Genomic DNA, 26,322 nt, shown 5'->3' on the forward strand with positions numbered 1-26,322 from the left:
CCTGTTGGAAGTGGTAAGTACATCAACATTCCATTTCCTGACAATTTTCATGTGGAAATAACTAATCCTCTCATAAATGATTTGTAGCTTCTGTCTTAATGTCAGAAATTATATGAAAAAGAAAAGTAAGAGATGAAATTGAATATGAATTGATTAAAAAAAAAAAAAAAGATTGTAATGTTAGTGTCCATTATTCAAAGGTGAAATAAATGGTTTCAGTCAGAAGATGGCACATCCAGTAGCGTGTGAACCTGTAGCCCTCAGATAGGGTGTTTGGTATCAGTTGGGGGTAGTGGCGTAGATGTATTTTTTACATTGGGGGGGGGGATGAGGTTGGAAAAAATTTCTGAAGTACAGTGAATCAACCCCTTTTTGCTGCAAGTTTATGGTACAAATGCGCGCGAAGCGTGCGAAAAATTTTGCCATAATGAAGCTAAAGTGATTTGCACTTTCATGACTTTTGGGGCTAAAATGGCCAAATATGAGGTTTGTTCAGAAACCCACATACAGGCGTCAACATTGGGGGATGATTGTATGGACCATCCCCCTGACAAAATATTGGGGGGATTTTCACCCTACCCACCGAGTTCTACGCCTATGGTTGGGGGTTCTGGCGGGGTTCACTGCTGCCATAGTTGACACCATGGGCTACACAAAAATGTATGATAGCAATTGAATTAGGTCAAGTATAGACTTCTCCGTAGTCCACTCGCCCATTTTGCATACTCTGGCTATTACATTTAAGCATAAAACTCTGATTTATATTGATTTGTGTGCAACTGATAGATTTTCACATCTGTATCTGATCTTTTCAGTCACCGCACTCCCTCTGTTTGTTAGCTTCCCAAGTGGACTACTGACTTTGCCTTGTGGTTAAGATTTTAACACTGGACTCTATGGAGAGTTGGGCCAATTTCTGGCCTAACTAAAATTGGCCATGATGTAATGCATCTTTAAATGGATCTGCCTTGTGATTGGTCGCCCATATCTCGCTATGGTTTAAATCTTCCGGGCCCGCGCCATTACCTTTAACTACACCGTACACAACTATCTGTGGTATTTGCGGCGCTTTTGTGTTGACGCGAAAGTTAATCTCTCATCAAACATCTCGCGCGTCTTGTTCTATACCATGCTTAGTACTTGTGGTTAATGGACTGATAAACAAGTATGCTTGACAGTGTGTTTTTAGAGAGCAAAGTCCCTGGGCAAAGTTCTGCTTAAAATTCAAAGTCCATAGTCGGATTTTCGTGGTTCGCTATCAATAAACTGGTAGATTCCAAAATCAGAATTGTTCAGTATTAAAGTGAGCCATTATAATTATGCAAGATAATGTTGCATTCAATTACTTTTATTGTCACTAATCATCTGATATTCTTAATTCTTTATAACCATTTTACTATTGAATACTTTAATTTTAATAAACATCAGTACTATAATTTTGAGTTCAACGAAATGGGTTCATCATGACTAATAATAACATATTTTAAATAAAATTCGACTATGACATAGTCTAGGTCAAGTACCATTGAGGCCTATTGACCCCCACCCCCACCCCCATGGCGACGGCCCTGGGTATTTCAGGTTTTAGGTATGACTGGTATAATGTGTATAACATGGAAACATTTTATAGACCATTATATTTTCTTTTTCTGACAGATAATGTGACCATGATATTGAATGTTCACTCAACTGAAACAGGTGTGAAGTTTGTCTCCACAAAATATGACTTTTATGAGTGTGACAATCATAAAATGTAAGTTGTAGAGTAGAATACATAAGAATAATTCATTATTTTGCCTGGTACAATTTGCAATTTATTCAAAAGCATTGGAACTGATTGAGTTGCTTGACTACGTCTTATTCATTTGTATACTAGTAAAATGTGTGTTTTATGCTTTGCAGGTGTGTAGCTTGTACCAATAGCAGCTGGGCTTGTGATTGGTGTATCTATAGCAACATATGTACCCATGACAACAGCACATGCAGTGAGGATGGGCCAGCTAGCATCATTGGTGGTGTCAATGTAAATCCGGGGGCACTCTGTATTGACAAGGGGTATCACGTAATTGGGCACGTTACGCGATTAGGATATTAAAAACCATGAAATTCAAGAAAAAGGGTGTGTTTTCTACATAAGACTACGTATTTAGGGTCCATTATCGAGGTTACGGCGAAGACCAACGGCCGATCTAGTGAGCTAACACCAGCAGCAGTTAGCATCGGTAGTGAAGGCGGATGAGTTACGACCTCCAAAGTCAACGGCAGTTCAATGGCGGATGAACAAAGGAGAAGGGAAATGTCGTCATCCTTCATGCGCGTATTTTGGGGGGGCTTTGGGCGCCAGCCCCCCGGGGTCAAAGCAGGGGGCGGCAAAATCGAAGGGGCGGCGGTAAGAAGAAGGGGCGGCAAAAAGAGGGGCGGCAGAAGAAAAACGGGCGGCAAAAAGAATTAGTAAAGAAAAAAGGGCGGAAAATGTGAAAAAATTGTACTATACATCAAAATCTGTTGCGTTTTGGGCGGTAGCGCCTATAAATCCTTTAAAATATTTGGTATTATGTCTTAATTTTGGCTAAAATGGTATAAAATTGAAAGGCAATTTCGCGCTCTGCGCGCACTTCATCAAATTCAAAAATGTTTTTAAAAAGCGCAATGGTAGTGCGAAACGGACACAATTTTCACAGGATTCCTACCACTTATCTGGGATATCTACACAAGGGTTCTTGGCTGTCCTGTATGTAGAACCCTCAAGAGAAAATGGTTCTTGAAAGTTTAAGGAACCCCAAAATTGTTCTTTCTGGCCTTTCCTGAACCTTTTTCAGGTCTAAAATGGTTCTTTCTAAGTACATGTAGAATATATATTCTATTGTGTCAAGGTCATTGGGATTTCTTGCCCTGCGGGGCCCTTCTATATTGGAAATCACTTCGGCCCTTTCAATGCACTTTCTGTCAGGACTTTATTGTGAATTTCCAAACAGCACCAGGACAATCAGGGGTAAAACCCTGCCCTTTTAATAGAAACTGACTATGATGAGCATGTACAGGTATGGCAATATGTACACGGGATAGACGGCTTAACGTCCTCTCCAAAGGACGTGCTTCTCTCATGTTTCATTCGCCGAATTCCAAATAAACAATGGACAGAGCGGTATGTTGTTCAAACACTAGTGAGAACCAAACTGCTGTATGTGCCATGCTTTACTCATGCACGTACTGTTTTACGTACTTACATTAACAATCATAAGATTATTCTAAGACAGACTGGAAAGTTGGATGATTCTTTTATAATATGAAGAGGTTGATAATATTTTCGGCTTCATGTTCCATTACATAGCAACTAGGCTTTGTGCATGTGCCATTGACTAAACATGTCTTTATAGTATGGACCTCTCCAAGGTTGGCTGATTAATATCAACTTTTGCTGAACTCCAGCACCCTTCAGGGAGATTGTGATTCAGCAACTTTGATTTGCATCCTTACTTTGTTTCAGAATCCCAGCAGTGGTCCTGATGATGGCTTTGAGTTCTGTCCACAACTAGCACCTCAAACTAAAGATGTTCTTGTAGCTGTTGGTGTTGAAAGACTTATTGAAGTGACAATCTACAACTTACCACCAGATAAGGTAGTTTTGCATGCCTTATGAAAACACACTACAACAATATTTTAAAAATTGTTCTTGTTATTATTAACTATTTTTTGCAAACATTTTTTGCCAAATATTTTGTCAACACTGAAATAACAATATGTTAAAATATTTGTTATTAAAAAATGTTTTTAATGTTATGAAAACGTTTTATGCCCTTTATATACCCTTTATATAATCCGAGATTTAAACGTTTTCTAACAACCTTTTATAACCTTTTGCGAATGATGTCGAAAACGTTTTTGTGTTTGCTAGCATTATCATAGTTCTATTGTAGTATCTCCTTATACTTAAAGGGGCATTTCGTGATCCACAGCCTCATCCCCCACTTTTCTCAAAAAAGTTGAGATTTTTATATCACTGGAAACCTCTGGCTACATAATGTTTATGTACAAAATATTTCTTGCAGATTAATTCGTTTTGCAAAGATATCGTGAAATTTGAATTTCGTTCTGGTGCACCAGAACGAAATTACAACGCATTGTCTATGGAGCAGTGTAATACACATAATCATGCATAACTCGCAAACGCAAAATCGGAATCAACTGAAATTTTGGGAATAAGCTTTTTTCGTGGATATGTACTGAAAAATGTCATAAAAGGAGGATGCTAGGATCACGAAATCCTCCTTTAAAAGCCAATAATAGTAATACTTATAAGCAGCACATGTAAGCAAAGTCGCAAGTTTAAATATTCATATAAAAAACATATATGTAATCCGAGGTTTCTGAAAAATCTCAACTCTGTTGGAGTAAGTGGGAGATCACAAATTGCCCCTTTCAGTTGTGCATTTTCCAATACAAATGCACTGAATAATGTTAACTTTGACATTGGTCAAAAGTGGCTGTGTCCTATCTTCCATCTGCTTTAAGATGTTCTGCTAGGTCATCCAGTTCCTGGATCCAATCCCTTGCCCTTTGTCCAGTAATGTTTGCACAGACTGGTCATTTGACGTACTGCATATTTATTGGAACTTTCTAATTAATTCAATCATGGTTACAATGTACTCTGATGTCTCTTTACCAAGTTCTCTCAACCTGTACATTGGAATGCTAAAATATATCAATATTGCATGTTTTGGTCTTTCAAATATCTTGCTTTTTTTCAGGTTAATGATTATGGTTGTATACTAAATGTAGAAGGAAAAGAGCAAGAAACAAGTGCCTCACGAGCTGGAAATCTTATCACATGTGGTGCTAAAGCTGTAAGTAGTAGCAAATTTATTGACACAGACCACAACATGATTAGTATGGCTCATCATATGTGCTTGAAGTCCAAATAAGCAACCAAACAAAGAAGCCATTAAAAAGTTTTCATGGACTTTTTAAATTTAAAATCCATAAAACAATATCGCTGTGTCAGAGCCACTTCTGTCAAAAAGCTGACAACCTTACAAATCCAATGGCAATCTTATTGAAACCTTGTGTTATTTGCCCTGAATTCTACTTGATAAAGTCACTCTTAATATCACAAATCCAATAATAAGAATAGTGCCTGACTTGTGGAAAATAACCCAAACTTAACTTTGGTCCCAAATATTGTATTTGTTTTTTCAATAAGAAAGAGTATCTAAAATTGTGTAATTTCCTCACTTTATTTCATGCACTTTTGTTTTTGTTTTTATTTGTATGCAGTATTCATATGATCAAGAAGTTAACATGCTGGATGTAAGGTTGACTTTGGTATGGAACATGAACGGCGATGATGACAGAAAAGTTGATGATTATATGGATTTGATGGTGAGTTTACAATTTGTCGACAATTATTTCAGCTCTGTTTGTGTTTTTTTAATTTTATCTATTTACTTATTCTTTTTCACTTACATTGAGTGTTAAATGCACTAAGCACAAAGCATCCATAAACATTACAACAGGATTTCTTTGCTGAATATTTTAATCTGTGTTATGTTAAACAGAATATCGATAATTGAAATATTTAATATTATACAGTAATATTGAAACTTACGAAATGCACCAGTGAACATTTTGTGTAATTAAGACATGGTTGTACTTTGCTGCAGTTGCTTTATACAAATGTGAAGTTGGACGTCCAGATTGCAGTCGTTGCCTTTCAAATATCACCACTATGCCAGAGCTTGGATGTGGATGGTGTCAAACAGATCGTATTTGTAGTGTACGAGACAGCTCAGAATGTACAGGAACCTGGATACCTCCAAACACCAACATGAACTGCCCAAGTCCCATGCTTACTGGGGTAAGAAATGAGTTCTTATAACATACTGCAGTTACTGTCCGTTTTCCTATACACAATACACAGTGCTCTCACCATTGACGCGTGACCCCTACAAATGATGTATGTTGGGAGAATGGACACTTGCCTAGTTAACATCACTGTGTGAAAATAACCAGTCAATATTTTATTTATTCTCCAAAACTTCTAGCAAATATATTTCTCTAACATGACCTAAAATTACAGCTAGGTTAGATGTTCAGAAATGGTCGCACTTTTGTAAAATATGAGTGAGGGCAAGGCATAGCTAGCCAACTCCCCGTGTTAATTGAATGGAGATTTGACCAAAAATATTGGTATCGGACCGCTCACTTCTGAAAAAAAAAAAAAAAAAACGGTAAAAGCTACATTTAAATTATTCTAAATAGGTTCTAGAAAATAAAGTTTTGTAACATGTCCTAAATTTTTAGCTAATTTAGATGTTTGGAGAGGGTCGCACTTTTGTGTTTTAGGAAGGATATGTAAACGACAGATAACACCAAAAATATGAAGAAATTATTTTAAAACCGTGTTAAGTCAACAATCATTATGTTGCTCATTTTGAAGAATGCTGGTTAACAAAAAGCACGTCTTTGTCTCATTTCGTGAACAAAAGTACACATACCATTGTTTCCTTTCGTTTCCTTTATAATCGGTTACCCAACTGAAGCTATAAATACCAGCTTTATTGCGATGTCGCACATTGAAAACAGACACTTGTTCACAACCAGAGAAGATCTGATTTAATCAGTTGAGCTGCTTCAATGAGTGTTATCTTGGTTTAATAGCTTTTAATGGGGTTTAATCCTGCAAAGGTCGAGATGAGTTCTACTGTAGACATGACTGCATCATGATACAGTAACAAAGTTTACTCGTATTAAAGCATCTAGTGGCATATAGAATTGTGGATTTAATAAAAGCGTTGCAAGAGCTGACCATCACTTTTGTGTGTATATTAAACTGTTTGTTTACTTCTGTGCTTTGTGTATTCTGTATTCTGATTTCTGGTGACATTTTGTTTAAAGCTACTCACCATAGATCTTTTACATTCATATCTTTAGTATATTTTAACCAATGGAATTAAACTTTACAGATTGATCTCAGAAGATGTTTTCTTAACTCCTGTGCACATTCAAGTGATATTTGATGTGACTCTTTACCACACTGAAGAAATAATGTTTTTGTTGTCATCATTGATTCCTCAGGTTTCACCACCTTCTGGCCCTTTTGAAGGGGACACCATAATTGCTGTGTCTGGAACTGATTTAGGACAAAAATTTGCTGACATTTTATCTGTGGAAGTTGGTGGAGCAGCATGCAGTACAGAAGGTTTAGAGGATATCTACATGACTGGCAGCAGGTAGGTTGACCAAACGTTGTTTGTCTCGACATGTACTGTAATAGACTTCTCCGTAGTCCACTTGCCCATTTTGCATACTCTGGCTATTACATTTAAGCATAAAACTCTGATTTATATTGATGTGTGCAACTGATAGATTTTCACATCTGTATCTGATCTTTTCAGTCACCGCACTCCCTCTGTTTGTTAACTTCCCAAGTGGATTTTCGTGGTTCGCTATCAATAAACTGGTAGATTCCAAAATCAGAATTGTTCAGTATTAAAGTGAGCCATTATAATTATGCACGATAATGTTGTATTCAATTACTTTTATTGTCACTAATCATTTGATATGTTTAACTCTTTATGACCATTTTACTATTGAATACTTTAATTTTAATAAACATCAGTATAATTTTGAGTTCAACGAAATGGGTTCATCATGACTAATAATAACATATTTTTAATAAAATTCGACTATGGCATAGTCTAGTAGTGTAATATAGTAATGTGCCCCAATGCAGAGGAATAAGGCTATTAATACAAATTCTCAGTATATCAAGAAACAATTTCACAATACGATCAGAGATGCCAATAGTTTCCATTCAATAGTGGTATGAATGATTTAAATGTATGTTATTCAAATACAAAAAATGCACATGTTAGTGACTCAATGTCAAAAGCAGTTTACAATCACCTCCAAGTATATCTGCACTTAGCATGCTTAATATTTTCAGGAATACCCGGACTACTGAATAAAATTAGTGCTATATTTTTCTGGAATTGGGAGTAATAATGTGTCTTAGCTATCCATGTTGATCAAATTTTAATAATTTGTCATTATTTTAAAATTTGGATTATATCGCGAATTTCAAAAAAAATCAAAATTATTTGGTATTAGAAGGCCATTCCTCCAATTCAGAATTCAATTCGATATGTCTGATGTGCTCTCATGTCCCACAAAAAATACTGTCTAAACGTCCATACCAGAGCCCTTAAGATATCCGTCAGGTACCAAGTAGGGTGTGATTCAGGTACCAAGTAGGGTGTGATCGAGCTGGCCGCGAACGCAACTACCGGTTCTACGGACCTTTTCCATTTCGTCATTTGGAAAATGAATAAACCATTATAACAAAATCATTGATTTTGTCTCGCCATATATGTAAGACTAAGATAAACAGTTCAAAACAGACCATTTTCGGTGTCTTGTTGAGTTATGGTAAGCATGTTAGTCGCTCGGAAGGCGAGACCCCGAAGGGGTCAAGTCTTCCAAACGAGTAACATATTGACTTTGAACAAAAGAAATACAATGGATAATTGAACAAAAGAAGATGGCTAGACGTATTTGTTGAGTTCATGTAACAAATCAGCAGTGTTGATGGTCTGACCTAAAATGTCCGTAATCCGTATAGAAGTATGTTACTGGAGGTGCACTTATAGCTGAGACTAGTAAACCAAATGTTGGTTTACTAGTCGCAGCTTACATATTGTCTACAACATTGCATAAGGACTTAATTCCCATTGCTTTCATCATTGTGTGTTCAAGTATCTAAGTCAATGCCTAATTAGTGTTTTTATTTTCTTGCATTTACAGTGTTGGTTGCAGAACTATGGCAGGTGAAACAGATGCTGAAGCCGAAATTGTTGTTAAAGTTATGGGATCTGATGGGACTCCTCAGTATAGCACTGGAGAGGTTATTTTTACATACAGGGTAGGTTCCAAGTGATGGGTTAGCAATTGCGATTTGGTATAGTCCGTATACCTTCCACAAGTCAGTAAAGTAAAATCAAATTTTGAGATTTTCTCAAAAAGTGTTAATACTTGCAGGAATATGTTATGCTAGGTGGATTCCTTGCCTCATTTCCTTTCTGAAATTGTATTACTTTTATATACTTCTCATCATTACATTTAGAGATACAATAAAAAACAATATCTAAATTACTGACTCGGGGAAGGTATACAGACTATAGTTCACAGCATCTTGCGAATGATACTGAGCTTAGGCAAAAATTGCATTGATCATTCCATAACGAGTGTGTAGTAGAAATCAAATATCATATATATACTTTTGTAGGTCATATGGTTCTTGAGTTATAAAGAGAGCTGAAACAACAACACTTTTGTAAAATGTACATAACTCATTAACAACAATAAATCAATTAAGTTTTCAAAGTATATTATTTGTAGAATAAACTTTTGCAAAACATCAAAGTGTTATTTTTCAATAGTATATAATTGATTTAGATAATGAAAATCGACAATACCTCACCTCACCTCACCTCACCAGGCTGTGTTCGACCATTGTTGGACGTAGCCCTCTTCATGATTCTTCCACTGTTCTCTGTCTCTTGCATTTCTTGTCCATGTAGGTCCCATGTAGGCAGTAATGTCATCACGCCACCTCCTCTTCTGTCTTCCTCTTGATCTTTTCCCTGTTATTGGTTCTGTAAGCCGTTTAGTCCATCTGTTATCTTCCCTTCGTGCAAGGTGACCTGCCCATCTCCATTTCGCTTCTTTGAGTTTCACCATAATGTCTTTTTATCCCTTAAAGGGGTATTTCGTGATTCTAGCATCCTCTTTTTTCTGTAGATATCCACGTTTGAGTTTGACGTGGATGATGATTTCTATTTCTTCTTTTCTCTTCTTTCTGTCGATAATTTCTCTCAATTCTTTCATTCTTCTGTCCAGGGCCTCAATCTCTTTGTCCTCCTCAGTTGTTTGCTTCCTCCTCTTCTCTTGTGGAGCTACTTCTGCTGCCACTTCCATCACAGTGCTGGATATAGTTTGGTATTTTTGGTCTAAATCCAACTCTTCAATGTCTAGTCCCTCAAAGCGACAATACCTAGTAATACAATAATACAATGAAGGCTGACGACAAATGAGCACAAATAACCATGACGTCATTGCTCTAGAAAATTTCGGCGCTTGAATTTTGAATATAGTGTGTTGAGAGCCGGCTGTTTTTATTCGTTTTTATGGTCAATATGAGTTTGTTTAAAATAAAAACCATGTGATTCGTGCTTGATCATTATTTTTGTAACACATAAGACATAATTTTGTGATTGCCGTACACTTCCTTTAAGGCTTAATAATTTGTATCTTCTAGGCTATGTGCGTGTGCTTTGGGAGCAATTTTACCACATGTCATTCATTATTTGAAAAATAAGCCTTTTATATAACAATTGTTTCTCGTAGACTTGACATCAAATCAATAACATTTATTTTACTGACTTTTACCCGGAACTTTTGCAGCTGATGTAACCATAATTATTTGTGATTTTGCCAAAAGTATTTGTGATTTCACCACAAATATTGTGATTTAACAGCAAATATTTGTGATTTAATCATAAATTTTCAAACAAAAATACAAAAATAAAATAAGAAAACACATCTCGCATTTTTTGTTACCATAACTTCACCTAATTAGTATCCTTTCCTTATATTATTCAGGACCCATCAATTTCTTCCTTTGAGCCTGCTGAAGGACCAGCTGATGGTGGTACTCTCGTGAATATAGAAGGCATGTATCTGGATGCAGGGTATAAAATCACTGGCATGATTGGACCCAATAACTGCATTGTGGACAAGTAAGTTGAATTGCATTACTTTGCAATTTGTCAAGTTTGTGTTCATGATTAAGGTAAATTACTCTATTTCCGACATGCAAAGCATCTTGTGACGTGATTTTCTCCATTTAGGAACACCATCACTGAGACATCAGCAACATGTCGTACAGGCAAAGGTACTGCAGGCGAATCACATACTGTAAAAATGTATTTTGATGGAGCAGAAAGAGAATCCGAAGATACGTTCACATTCCGTCCAAATCCTCAAGTATTTGACGTTCAACCAAGAGCAAGTATACAAAGGTATGAACTCTAACTTGTTAGTGTACATTATTGATATCTCTTATAATAAGGGTCATGCATAAATTTATAAAGTAGCATGGTATCTTTGAGGGCTGATAAAGTTTTATATGTATCATGTGCATTTATCACACAAAGCATCCATAAACATTACAACAGGATTTCTTTGCTGAATATTTTAATCTGTGTTATGTTAAACAGAATATCGATAATTGATTCTCCTCCATTTTAGTGGTGGTCGAAAAGTGACGGTCACAGGAGCCAATCTACGCCTTGCACAGGATCCAGTGATGATAGTGTACTCAGAAGATACAAATTTCACAGATGTAAGTAAATCCAAAAACGTCTCTTTAGCAATATAAATATTGAACACGGAATTTGTAAATGAAGTGGGAAGAGTTATTTAGAAAGTTTAAGAATGGATTTTAAGCCTCCATTTCTGGTTGCTTGGAGATTTCAAGCAAATGGTCTTTTGACTAATTCAAGTACCATGTGTTGATGCCTTATTTTTCTAACCTGGGCAATGAACTGTCAATGACAGGCTTTTCCATTGGAGTGCTTTGGAATTTTGTGCCACAATCTGATTGTGTTACTGATTCTGACGGTTTCCAATACCATACAGCCAATTTTCAATAGCCAACAATATTCCCCATTAGAATTCAAGGGTTCTAGTGTTCCAATTGTACCTCATTGGTTGAAAATTTTAAATGGTGTCTTGTGCTGGGAATTTGTATTTGAGATGTAAGCTGCTTCAATTTAACAACCCTGATTTTAAAACTTTATAATACATTTTTGTTTGGGATTACTCCAACTCTGGATTGTATGCCTTAATTTTGTAATGTACAGAGTTGTGATGTTATGAATGATACCATAATGCACTGCAAAACACCTAAAACAGATGTGAAGTACCAGGAATTAATGATGAGAACATCAAACAGAAAGAAGCGTGCAGCAGAAGAACCTACCAAGCTGGAGTTTGGTTTTCTCATTGGCGATGTCCAAAGTCTGCAAGATTGGTCATCAAAGAACAATGTGACTCTTGATATCTATGTGGATCCTACGTATGAAAAATTTAAAGCTAACCCAGACAAATACAATGGTTCAATTCTTATCTTGATGGTAAGTATATTGTATATATGGTAGGATTAAATTCAAGGCACCTCAAATAGATATGAAAAGAAATTAATGAATACATCCAACATGCAGCAAAAACAACACCACATGCAGAATTTTGGGTGTCCCATAGGTTTCTTCTTTTCTCTATCGTTCTGATGTTTTTCTTTCTTTCCTTTGTGAATTGTGAATGTGTCTTTTGTACTTTGTAATACGTGCTTTATAATTCCCATGTGTCCAAAGTTTGTAGTAAAAGATGATTTTAAAGGCCCCAAACTTATGACTAGTTAATATCTTTTATTATTTTTTTACTTTCTATTTTTAATATTTCAATGATATTTAATTCTTACTACAAACGATCTAAAAAAAGCATTAATTACATAAACCCACCCTAAATTTGGATTACATTGCTATCTATAGGGTCAAAATCTTGACTATGCCAGTAGTAAGGAGGATGTAAAGGTCTATGTTGGTCGTGAGGAGGGACATGTGCAGAGTCTAGATGAGACTACATTGACATGTAAAATTCCAGAAACAGATCCAGGAGCTGGAGACTTCAAAGGAAACCAAACAGAACAGGGATATCCTTATGTATATGTTAGTATTACTGCTGCTATTTTTGAAATGATCTGTTTCATTAAACATCTGTAAATTAAACATAAACTGTTATATTATAATCCATCGATAATTTTAATCAATTTTAATTAAAATACATACCTTTCTTTGGCTGACAAGTAATAGGCCTACTTGTACAGACAAAGAAAGTTGTGTATTAGGTATTCAAACCAAGGAGTTGACATTTCATATCAAAATGCTTCAACTTTCAAGGAGCTGTCAAAATATCATAAAAAATAATTATTTGATTCTCGCACGCGTTGGTCTCATTTCCAGCACGTGGCACAGTGTAATTTACCCATTACCAACTTCAAAGTAATGCGCCATATTGCCTTAGCTCCAAAGCTGCAGCACCCATATTTATCCAACAGTCAAATGTGTTGAAAATTCGCTATCATGTTCATTATTTTTTCAGGTTCAAATTATTGTTAAATTATTCTAATGCTTATATTTACACCATAATGTATTGAAAAGAAACATTGACTTTTTTTGTATATTTTTACACCCTGCTATGTTAAATTCCCTGTACTGGTACACTCGGCCAGTAGTATTCGTGTTTCTGCATGTCAACAGAATCTATGCGCGCATAGCTAACCCCCATTCACGTACACACACATATAGAGGCCATGCAAAAGATTGATTTTTTTAAAATTAAAATGTCACAAAAAACAAAAGATCCGCAAAATTCGCAACGGACCCGCTTCACAAGTCTCAGCGCATTCAACGTTAAAATAATATACCATGTCAATAATAGATAGACCCCGAGATAGACATTGACATTCATAAATAAACAAATTAAATATTTGCAATTCATACACTCTTAGATAGCGAGAACCAATCAGAGCAAGCGTTAGAAAAATGCAAATCATGAATTGATTGTGTATAATGTGCACTCCGCGTACTACGCGCAGTGTTTTCGCACTCGTTCGCGTAGAGTAGGCTTGATTCATTTTTCAGGCGGGTAGACGCATTTATATTTGGTTCTATTTTCCAATATTTTTAGTGATAATTTTGTTATAAAAACAGCAAAAATCACGTGTTTTTTCTTCTCGTGTATGAAATAGGTTAATGAGCGCGTATTACTTGTTGTTCGATAAATTAGGCAAAATAATGTACTTGCGCTGATGTTGATGCGTCTAATGCACTTCCCCCCCTTCGTGGCTCGTGCATTAGACGCATCAACATCAGCGCGCGTGCATTATTTTGTCTAATTTATCTCCCAACAAGTAATACGCGTTCATTAACCTATAATTAAAACTCATGTGTTTGAACGATTCTGTAAATTTATTAATGAAAATCCTGCGATGACGTCATTGGGTCAACGATTTTCCGAATGCTGATTGGTTTATTACGTCACTGACTGTCAGTAATTTGTACACGCATGGTACGGAATGATTTTTTCCTAGGGGTAAAATCCACGCGTTTTATGTATTTCTGGAGTGGAACTAATAACGTTTTATTTTGCATCCTTACTCCTCAAATGAATACGATTTAGTGTTAACAAAAGTATATGAATTTTTATTGCGCAATGTTGGGATTGGAATGTTTCAACTATTTTGTATTTCTCTAAGTTCATTTCTCGATTTTTTTTCACTCTTGCTAGCTTGTCGGCTCATCAAACACACAATTTGTTGGGAGTGACCTTCTTTTTACCTTTCTTTTTTTAGTATATCCATATTATTATATAAACAGCATGCTTATATGCTTTTTAGCCTGACCTGACCCAGCAAACATAAAAACGTTTTCGACATCGTTCGCAAAAGGTTAGAAAAGGTTGTCAGAAAACATTTAAATGTCGGGTTATATGAAGGATATATAAAGGGTATAAAACCTAATAACAATTCAAAAAGCATTTGTTGATAACCTACTGCAAATATTCTAACATAATGTTATTCAAGTGTTGACAAAATATTTGGCACAAGATGTTTGCAAAAAAATATTTTACAATAACATTTTGAAAACATATTTAAAATATTGCTGTAGTGTGTTTCCATACAAAACGTTTTTTCAAAATACGTTTCCATGACATTTATATAACCCGATATTAATAATGTTATTAAAACGTTTTTATCTAAACCAAACCCCAAAATATAACATGTTTAAACGTTTAAAGACATTTTGTGTTTGCTGGGGAGTCTAGTCCAGTCAGGATTCGGAACTAACGTTTAAACAAACAAACAAACAAACAAACAGATGGCACACTATTATTTTAAACTATTTAAAGGTATTTATTGTTATTTGTTACTTTCATTAACCAGGTTGTACATGGAAACTTAGAGTTCGAAATTGGTGGGTTACAATATCCTATTGAATCATTGCCACTTGAAATCATCATCATCGGTATCTTGACTGCAGTTGTTGCCTTAGCTTTAATTAGTTTTCCTGTCTTGTACAAGATAAAATTGAACAGAATTATGAAGAAAAACCAAGACGTTTTGGACAGATTAAGGACTTTGCAAAAAGGTTAGTAGAACTTTGCTCGCAAGTAGCATAGTATGATTACCGTATGACATACTATTATGTTATAGTTAAATAACAAAAAGTAAAGCAAGGCCTCAACTATATCATCTGGAATAGCGCCCTGTCTTAGGGGTTGTTCAATAATTATGAGCCCTGGTTTGAGTGGTGCAAATTGTGCTGGATGCCAATGGGCTGTGAATGTGGTCCAGGAAGCTGTTCCATATCAGTGCATTTTACTGTTTTGTCAGTTAGACAACTGCTTGGTTACTGACATATGTTTAGATTAGAGTATTGAGGCAATCCTGTTTGTAATTTTGGTTAATATTTTAACAGGATTTTAAAATATGACCTTGTGAAAAATTATAAGTTTCTGTATTGGCTTGGTATATATTTCAATTATACATTTATCAACTGAAGAACTACTAGCAATCCAAGCCTTGAGTAAAAGCGAAGGGGTACCTAGCAGCCATGTAAACCTACTATGCCGTTCTGTGGTTCTATCGAACAATGTCACCATTGATGCAGATGATGTTAGAATAGCATATAGTCAGATCAAACTAGGGAAAGCACTCGGAAATGGTAGGTATAATAATTATTTGATAGTGTTATTTAGATAATAAATAATAATATTGTTATAATTTTGTTAGCTTTTTTGAAATTATTACTCTAAATAATATGTTGATACCTTTAACTAAATATAGATCCTAATAGACGTATATTATAATGTAGCAGGACGTACACTTTATTGTAATTATGTTATTATGCAATGATACAGGTGCATTTGGAAAGGTATATGAGGCCTCGCTACAATCATTGGAAAACGAAGCCCCACGCAAAGTTGCTATCAAAACAATGAAAGGTAACATAAATCTCACTTATTAACTGTTTTAGCTTAATTATAAAACATTTACATCGGCCATACAACCCCGAAGTTTTATCATTTGTTCCGTTAATTAAAACGGTATGTATCTATATTATTTTGTCTAATATTAAAGTTCAATAATACATCATAATCCTGTAAAGGAGCCATGCGTATTAATCCTAACATTTTAAAAATAAAGCCTTTACATAAAGTAAACTGGTTGTTCAATTTCAATGGTGTTTTCTGCAAAACCCGGCTTTGTAAATGATTTTTATGATCCTCTAAAAAACTGAAAATTTAATTTTAGCAAGTTCCGACTGATTTTGCTTGATCGCATCACATTATATCTATTGTAATTTTACAGATGCTTCTGATCCTTCGGTTACTATCAAATTCCTTGAAGAGGGTTTAATCATGAAGGATTTTGACCATACCAATGTTTTAGGATTGATTGGGTTGACCTTTGACCCACAAGGAAATCCGTTAGTCATTCTTCCACTAATGAGGAACGGGGACTTAAAATCATTCCTCAAAAAAGCACCCGTGGTACGTTTTTTACCAATTATGTCATTTTATAGTAAGAAATATTAATTAAGAGATTGATGGCCACCTGGTGGGCAGTCAGTCGTCATTTGATTGATAAAGGTTCTTTATCAATCAAATGAACTAGGAAAGATCCTGATGAATCTGCAGGGCCGGGTTTACCTTTTTGGGGGCCCTGGGCCAGGCCAGAATTTGGAGGCCCCCAAACTCACCGTGAGGAAGACATGTGCACTCTAGTGGCCAAGTTTTGGTTTAGGTATAAGATCGATAGTGGCGGAGGGAGCATTACAATTTAGAGGGACACGGCCTTAGAGTTTACGAGGACATTTCAGACTATTTTAGCCCAAAATGAAGGTGAATATAACGGGCTAGTGCGCGAAGCGCGCAAAATTGTGCATTTCTACCCTATTTTGGTCCAAGACATAGTGTCTTGATGGCAAAAAAGGAAGATGTACAAGGCGATTTGGGGGCCCCACAAATTTGGGGGGCTCTGGGCCCGTGCCCATCTGGCCCAATGATAAATCCGGCCCTGTGAATCTGTTTCAAGAGTCAATTGGTATTTTGGCGACGGTATTATAAAGTAGGGTTTTGACGATTGGAAGTGGTGCAAAGGTTGATACATACATACAAACGACGCTTAAAATAGCCCATTTCCAAAAATGAGCAATGCGTTTTACATGCAACAAAAATAAATAAAAGAAGAAGGGGCTTGAACAACTAATAGCTGAACACAAATAGAACTTTTGAACTATATAAATGTTTTTGTGGAAACATACAATTTCTGAATGAACTGGTGCAAACTTGAACTGAGAACCTAACGAACTGGATCATGCGTCCAAACACTAATTATTAATTGAAGATTGAAGGAACTGGCACGAATGCGAGAATTAGGGATACTGAAAGCACCAGTAAGAGACCCTCTTCCGTAAACACAAGAATGAGATTGCTCAAGATAGATTTAGAAACACCTCTAAATATATTTTTACAGCTTTTCATAAAAAATAATGCGTTACGCAAGCCTATTTCTTTATTATGTCAATATTTGTAGGAGGTAAAGAATAATTTAGTCCAGCTTACGACGTTTGCCATGGATGCTGCTAAAGGGATGGAATATCTTTCTGGTAGGAACTTCGTACACAGAGATTTGGCTGCAAGGAACTGCATGTACGACTTTAAACTACTCTGTATCTAATATAATGATCATAAATGATCAGTATTAAGAATTCCACTTTGATTTATACATGGAAGAAAGAGATGAGAAGGAACCACAACGACTTCGATCGGCCAAGTTTTAATCCGCTTATCTATTGACGCATGAAAAGAAAAGCTATCAATGGTACTTCCTTTCATGTATAATCCATTTACCGCGATCGATGCTTGGCGAAATCATTACTGGAAAAAATTTATAACAAACCCATCCACGAACAAACAAACGCTACCCAGAAGTAAGATTATGGAATTTCACTGATGCTCTGAACATGTATAGTAACTTTGTTTTGGGATCTACAGTCAAACTGTTTTCTTGATCGTGTTGTGTAGAAAATGGCCTATTAAACATCGAAAAGGTAATCAAAATCGGCCGTTTTTTGCTGAGTTTCATCTTTAGCAAATAAGGTAAGATTTTGGTGACTTTTTCGATGAAAAATAGATGTAAAATGTTCTTAAATAATGCACAATGTTCCGGTTGAGTCCGGTACATAAAACCTGTTTAATTTAATAGTTTATATGTGTATAATTGTAACTAGCTAACTCGTTTCAGTGCCAAAGACTGCCAACTCTGAGAAAAAAATCATCAAAGTTCGGAAAAATTGGGCAAAATGGAAGAAAAAGATGTAGGCCATCAATGACCGATGATCACGTCACCAGAGAAAATCCTATAGGGTGCTTGCACGGAAGGTCATTAGTTCAAATCATCCTTCACACACGCTCCAGAAGACATGCAAATACATGGAATACAATACCAATCTCCTATTTAACGCGGGGTATTGATCAAAGTAAATCCTCATGAATAACAATGTCAACTAAATGTCGGTAAAGGGAGTGGACAAAGTGAATGCGTTCGTTGTGGTTCCTTCTTATCTCTTTCTTCCATGGATTTATATAATAACCCAGCAAACACATAACGTTTTCGACATCATTCGCAAAAGGTCAGAAAAGGTTGCCAGAAAACGTTTAAATGTCGGGTTATATAAAGGACATATAAAGGGTATAAATCGTTTTCATAGCATTCAAAAACATTTGTTCATAAGTTACTGCAAATATTCTAACATAATGTTATTTAAGTGTTGACAAAATATTTTGCAAAAATTGTTTGCAAAAATATTTTGCAATAACATTTTGAAAACATTTTAAAAATATTGTTGCAGTGTGTTTCCATACAAAACGTTTTAAAAACGTTTCCACGACCTTTATATAACCCGACATTTAATGTTATTAAAACGTTTTTATCTAAACCAAAAATAATAACATGTTTTAAAACATTTTTGTGTTTGGTGGGATTGGTGTACACATTGTATCTTTAGTCAAAAGAAATTTTAAGCTAAATTGAGAATTATCCTGTAAAAATATGAGTAAAATACTAGACCGACCTTTTTAACATTAATTTTTCATCCAATCTCATTAGACTTTATCTGGCATAGACCATGTCCAGATATGTTGGCCTTTTATTATGCAGGTTACGGCGACGGAGGAAATATTGTGTGTACTAGGCGGTTGTTGGAACACTCTTTGTAGAAGGAAAGAGATTGGAGTTTTAAAAATAATACTCACAATTTTCCAATCATTTTATATGACATTAATATATCAATATCCGTAAAATGCTTTGCACAATTAGCGTATAGTTCAACTCTGACCCAAACATAAGGTAAAAGGTGCTCCCTTTCTATTTCCAGGATTGACGAGAACCTAATAGTAAAGATCGCTGACTTTGGGTTGTCTCGTGATATGAATGAATCTGATTATTACATCAGTACAGACGTGAAAGCTAAGTTGCCTGTGAAATGGATGGCACCAGAAAGCATCGGCAAAAGAGTCTACAATCACAAAACAGATGTGGTAATATTTTTTCTCGATATACCATATTTATTTTAAGGCGTGTTGGTCGTTGCACTCCAAAAATTAATTTTCATTGTCTAGATTAGGGAATTAATGAAAAGTTACACTTGAAGATTTGAACGGGTACGGAATGCAAAACATACACTTTAAAAATTGTTTTAATGTACTTTGGTTTTTCAGATATGACTGTGTGAAAGTGTAACTCGTGGGGTCAGTGACACAAAGACGTAACTCCATTTTGGTCATTTTGAGGAGAAAAATGAGTTTAAAGACAATAGTCCACATTGGTTTATGTAGTTAAATTTGCCATTGATTTCAATGGGGTGCTAAATGGAGTTATAGTTACTTCTTTATTGGAAAGTGCTCATGTTTCTGAAAATTTTGATATTAATATCTCATTTTCGCAACATTGGAGTTACGTCTTTGTGTCAATGACCCCTCGAACTGTAATATTCAACTTCAAAATAACCGTAACAATTTTCGTCAGAGGTCATTACTATTCACAAGATACCGCAATTCGGCCAATACGTATACACAAACGCTAAATGCTCTAACTGGCCTTAAAACAACACAATGATCAAGGTGATAAAACTGTTTTCTCTTCCAGTAACTTTACGTTGATTTGATATGGTCACAATCAGCAATCTGTTACATCTGTTACATAAACATGGCTTTAAGCCGTGCGATACTAGATCCTTCCCTCAAAATGTTGCCAAAGTTTTTTAAATCTTTGGCAACATTTTGAAATACAATTGCGGTTTCTTTTGCTTCAGTGGTCTTTTGGGGTACTGCTTTGGGAAATCTTCTCTCATGGTGAGCGACCATATATATATGTTGCTAACCGAGATATGTATTACCACCTGGAGCAAGGAAACCGATTGTTTCGACCTCCAGCATGCCACCAAGATATGTAAGTATAGAAAAGTATTTTCAGACTGCAACTTGCTTACTCCTTGTGGCTTACGCTTTATTGTTCTTTTGAAAATGACTCCGTTAAACTGATGTTAAATAACTTCAAGCCGAAGCAGCAAGGTTGAAGTTGTAATCGTAATCTCTCGATTAACAATAAACAATAATTAACAATGTAGAGAGATTGCGATTTCCAAACGTAGCATCGAACGTATGTGGAATCCCGTCACAGGAGAGTGATTTTGAATAGATTCCACGTACCTTCGGTACGTACGTTTGGAAATTGCAATCACTCTAATGAGTGCACTTGCCAGTGATAATCAGGACAGAAGTAAACTCAACCCAGAAAGTATCGAAACGATTATAGCTGGTCAGATATATCGGGAACTGAAATATATAGCAAACACTTATTTAATGTATATAAAGCGCAGCTTTCTCCTGCGCATTTTGATACCTCTTTTGTTGCTCTACGATATCATTTGGTCGAGTTATGGGCGCTTGAGTGGCTTCAAGGGGGCGCAGCACTAATTCAGCGTCCCATAGGATAACGTGTGAATTTGGCCTACTTCAAGCGCCATTTCTGCCGTCCCTGCAATACTTGGCAAAATAAATTTGGTATCAAATTAAAGCTCTGTTTCTCTAGATTCCAAAACTTTTGTCGGCATATATCGATGACCATTGACTTTTTTCACTATTTTGCGGTGCAAAAAAAATGAGCTAAAAATATACTAAACTCACCACTCACATTTCAAAATCGGGTTTTCTCTTAATCCGCCACAGAGAATTGCTTTTGAGATCAATTGTCCAGTTTTTTTCTGCATGTTATCATTAAAGACACTTGTCGAATTCATATGAGTCGATATTGAGTGATTTTAAGCGAACATGTCGGTAGATATGATCGCTACAATCTCATATTCACTATGGACTATATTAGCCGAATTTCGTTGTTACATAAAATGAGTAGTGATTTAGTGTTGCGCCCTCTTATAAGGTGTTTAAAGGTTTCAAAATGCACATTTATTACTCATTAAGTAAACTAGAGAGAGTTTGAAGCTCAACACCGAAGATTTCATGTCTCTGCGACATTCCGTTCAAGAGAAATGATGTTTTAAAGATCAAGTGCCGAAACGCCGAAAATCGAATATTTCGATTTTTCCTCCAATATGCGAAAGTTTGTACAAAACTCACAAAATTAGTGACAGACGGCAATTTGAGCACGTCTTTGAACCGAGTTTAATTTCTTTTCTAGATTATCAGTGTTGCCATTTTGTTTTGGAAATCATTTTTTACTGAGTCTGAAGTATAAATACCCCCCCCGTTCCAGTGGTAACAATTACGATCTTTTTGGGTAGGCCTACTGAGTATTCAGCAAAACGGCTTCATGCAGATTAACAATGTCTATTAACCTTAAAATCCATTTTTGAGCCTTTTTGAGGATTTTTGGACGCATTTCTACACTTTGCAGGCGCCTACTCGGCCAATAAAGTGTTTTTTCCAATAATATTTCATGAGGATGACTTTTTGGAATCTTTGTTTATCATCATGATTAAAATAGAACACATTTTGTGAAGCCCGTCTCTTATTTTGCGCGAAGAATGTAAAAGGAACGCGTTCATAACGACGGCCGTTACAAGGGGGCGCAGCACTAATTCAGCGTCCCATAGGATAACGTGTGAATTTGGCCTACTTCAAGCGCCATTTCTGCCGTCCCTGCAATACTTGGCAAAATAAATTTGGTATCAAATTAAAGCTCTGTTTCTCTAGATTCCAAAACTTTTGTCGGCATATATCGATGACCATTGACTTTTTCACTATTTTGCGGTGCAAAAAAATGAGCTAAAAATATACTAAACTCACCACTCACATTTCAAGAGCGGGTTTTCTCTTAATCCGCCACAGAGAATTGCTTTTGAGATCAATTGTCCAGTTTTTTTCTGCATGTTATCATTAAAGACACTTGTCGAATTCATATGAGTCGATATTGAGTGATTTTAAGCGAACATGTCGGTAGATATGATCGCTACAATCTCATATTCACTATGGACTATATTAGCCGAATTTCGTTGTTACATAAAATGAGTAGTGATTTAGTGTTGCGCCCTCTTCAAGTCGGATTTTGAAAGTTGCACTTATGTACTATTCAAGCCAAATGCGTTCGTCGTGTACCCCCCCACACACACACACACAAAATCAAGACAGAGGACACCGATGTGTTCTGTTTACTTAACCATGAACTTAACTTTATTTTACTCATTCGACTTCCAACTTCAATACTTGCTACCCTTTACTCATCTCTGACTTATCTAATGAACTCTTTCTGCTAACATCTCAATACTTGATGTGCCCACCATACTCATTTGAATTTGGCGGACAAAAGCAATGGTCATTTATTGGTCACAGTACAACGCATTTGGCTTGAACATGTTGAATAGGAGCTAAGTGCAACTTTCAAAATCCGACATGAAGCCACTCAAGCGCCCATAACTCGACCAAAATATCGAAGAGCAACAAAAGAGGTATCAAAATGCGCAGGAGAAAGCTGCGCTTTATATACATTAAATAAGCTTTTGCTATATATTTCAGTTCCCGATATATCTGACCATCTATAATCGTTTCGATACTTTCTGGGTTGAGTTTAGTAAAGTACGGTAATAATTACTTTTAAATTTTACTGAAGCATTTTATGTGATATAAATTAGTCCAAATCTGATAATCATAATGAAAACATTTAACAGAAACAGTTTTTCAAGAACATTTTATATTCTGATACTTAAATGCTTTCTAAAACTAGGTATAAAATAATGCTGGACTGCTGGGGAAAAGATCCAAAGCAGCGACCTAGCTTCAGTGTGCTTGTGCGCAACTTAGCAAGTCACAAAGCCATGGAAGAAACAAACGCCGCCGCCGTTCAAAGCTTAGACGAACCAGATGATGAGATAATGCATTCATACTTCCTGAATACGACGAACCCAACCAACTCATATTTGGAATTGGAACCGGAGCCCTCTGATGAGCCGGGGTCATCTTGTACAGCCGATGATAACGTGGTCAGCATCGAGATGGATACCATCACTTCTAGAAGCGATGAAAACATCTGCACTCAGGAGGCTACTACAGAAGACTATGTCAATGAAAGTGTCATCAAATTGCGAACAAAAGCTTCCGTTACCTAATTTGAACGACTATAATACCAGAGGGTCTCTGTAATGTAGTGAGTTGCAATGTAGTAAATTATGACTTACTAAAATAAACGTTTAAGTGTGGCTTGTTTTTTAATGTGTAATAAGCCTCTCCAACGTAACAATTCGTCATAGAAATAAAGTATATAATTTTTGTTACATAATCAGATATTATGATATTCTAAACATGAATGTATATATCACATAATTTGAAAGTAAGATACTCGTATATACTGCAATTTTTACGCTCTAAACAGGCTCCCATTTACCTCCCTGTCTCGATGTATCCTTTCTTGTTGTAATTTGTAAACAGTGTCTCCTACAGAGCGCCGGCCCTACTTTTGATTTAGAAATTAGAGTATTATGTAAAGGCACAATCAGAGCATTTCTGTACAGAATAGTTGTCCACCCGCTCCAACTAATGGTTAACAAGTAATAAGTCAATTTGTTTATGCTATACCCATCGTCGACTGTTCGTATTCGTACAGACTTGACATTAAGCTTGGAATATTTTTACTTCATGTCAAGTCTGTATGTTAACCAAGGTTTCCAAATTCGACAGCCTCATGTGTACGTCATTTGAATACCAGATTGTGTCTTTATTGAGTCGTTGCTTTTCCGTTTGTACGGTTCATCCTTTTCCCAAAATGTCTGAATCTGAATCTGATTCTCCCTTTTATATGAATATAATAATAATATATAAATTAGATTATAACAGTATTATATTTAGGTAGACTATCTTTGCAATTAAGGGTGCTCAATCCCATTCACGGCATACCCTCACTTTCGATCATTGGGTACCCGATCATCAGACAGAAATTAGATTATATGTATAACAAGTCATAAACTATAATTCAATGTGGCATTTGGAAGAGGCAGGCTTTTCAATAAACATCAAAATTGATGAGTTCAAATCATTTTGATACCGTTTATATAATTATATTATTGTAAAATACCTATACCGTAGTTTGTTAGTATGACATAAAGCGGCTCAGTTCAAGTTTATAGCTATGGGAAACATTTGATATTTTGTAATTTTTACACTCTTAGCGATCAGAGCAAAAAGACAAGGTGTGCATATTAAAATACACGTTTAAGTGTGGTTTATAGAAATATATTATTTTTGTAACATAATCAGATATTATGATGTTCTAAACATGAATATACAGACTTGACATTAAGTATTTGGCGACGGACACGCAAACTTTATCGGGTAAGGAGAATAGAAAATACAATCGTCAGTATCAACATTGCACTGATTTAATGGGCATGGTGGATATTATTCCAGGTCGTATTACGGGCGCAGTACACCAAATCACTATGTATTGCAATACGAGTTCCGGGTTAATATAATAATTATGCAGTGGAGTAGGGATATTGGTGGGTGTGTATATGGGGGGGGGGGGTATTATTTCTTAGGGGCTGTGCAATAATTATGAGCCCTGGGGAGGGTAAAATTGGGGTTGCGGTGTAAGACATTTTTGGCTAGCCGAAAGGGGCAAGCAATTTTTTGCCAGCCGAGAGGGGGGCAAGCGATTATTGGCACACATTTATGGGGCGCCTTTTAAATAAAACGCTCTAAAAAAAGCTTAGGAAAACAGTACGGAAACGCTTTAATATGCAAATTTTCCTGCTCGCTGCGCTCGCAACATATATCTTGACCGTTTAAGGTTTGCAAATTGGGATCCCAAAAATTTGGCATGTGTCAAGGGGGAGGCATATATTTTTTGGCAGGCCGAGAGGGAGTGGGGCAAACGATTTTTGGCGGACCTTTCGGAAATTTTACCCCCCGGAGGGCTCATAATTATTGCACAGCCCCTTAGGGCAAAAATCGAAAACTTATCTTAAATTTGTGCGAACTTGGCTAATTTATCTCCATCTTGGGTCAAAATAGTGGGTTTTCTGTGCTTTTTGTCACTCAAGCGCCCATAACTCGACCAAAATAATATCGTAGAGCAACAAAAGAGGTATCAAAATGCGCAGGAGAAAGCTGCGCTTTATATACATTAAATAAGCTTTTGCTATATATTTCAGTTCCCGATATATCTGACCATCTATAATCGTTTCGATACTTTCTGGGTTGAGTTTAGTAAAGTACGGTAATAATTACTGTTAAATTTTACTGAAGCATTTTATGTGATATAAATTAGTCCAAATCTGAAAATCATAATGAAATTATGAAAACATTTAATAGAAACAGTTTTTCAAGAACATTTTATATTCTGATACTTAAATGCTTTCTAAAACTAGGTATAAAATAATGCTGGACTGCTGGGAAAAAGATCCAAAGCAGCGACCTAGCTTCAGTGTGCTTGTGCGCAACTTAGCAAGTCACAAAGCCAGGGAAGAAACAAACGCCGCCGCCGTTCATAGCTTAGACGAACCAGATGATGAGATAATGCATTCATACTTCCTGAATACGACGAACCCAACCAACTCATATTTGGAATTGGAACCGGAGCCCTCTGATGAGCCAGGGTCATCTTGTACAGCCGATGATAACGTGGTCAGC

At 36.0% G+C, this 26,322-nt stretch overlaps 1 protein-coding gene across 1 annotated transcript; it reads left to right on the forward strand.

Annotated features, from left to right (window-relative positions):
* Positions 1-76: 76 nt before the first annotated feature.
* LOC140147204 (hepatocyte growth factor receptor-like) lies at positions 77-24,820 on the forward strand. The gene is made up of 22 exons (XM_072168984.1): positions 77-125; positions 1,657-1,753; positions 1,903-2,023; positions 3,488-3,619; positions 4,749-4,844; positions 5,275-5,379; positions 5,639-5,854; positions 7,075-7,229; positions 8,803-8,920; positions 10,660-10,796; positions 10,908-11,078; positions 11,308-11,401; positions 11,922-12,194; positions 12,609-12,785; positions 15,062-15,266; positions 15,681-15,842; positions 16,039-16,122; positions 16,490-16,671; positions 17,717-17,832; positions 19,560-19,722; positions 20,496-20,632; positions 23,423-24,820. Exons 1-22 carry the CDS (start codon positions 77-79, stop codon positions 23,802-23,804), a joined length of 3,372 nt encoding a protein of 1,123 aa, XP_072025085.1. The 3' UTR covers positions 23,805-24,820.
* The last annotated feature ends 1,502 nt before the right edge of the window (positions 24,821-26,322 follow it).

This window comes from Amphiura filiformis, chromosome 3 (genome assembly GCF_039555335.1).
Source record: "Amphiura filiformis chromosome 3, Afil_fr2py, whole genome shotgun sequence".
Classification (NCBI taxonomy): Eukaryota; Metazoa; Echinodermata; class Ophiuroidea; order Amphilepidida; family Amphiuridae; genus Amphiura; species Amphiura filiformis.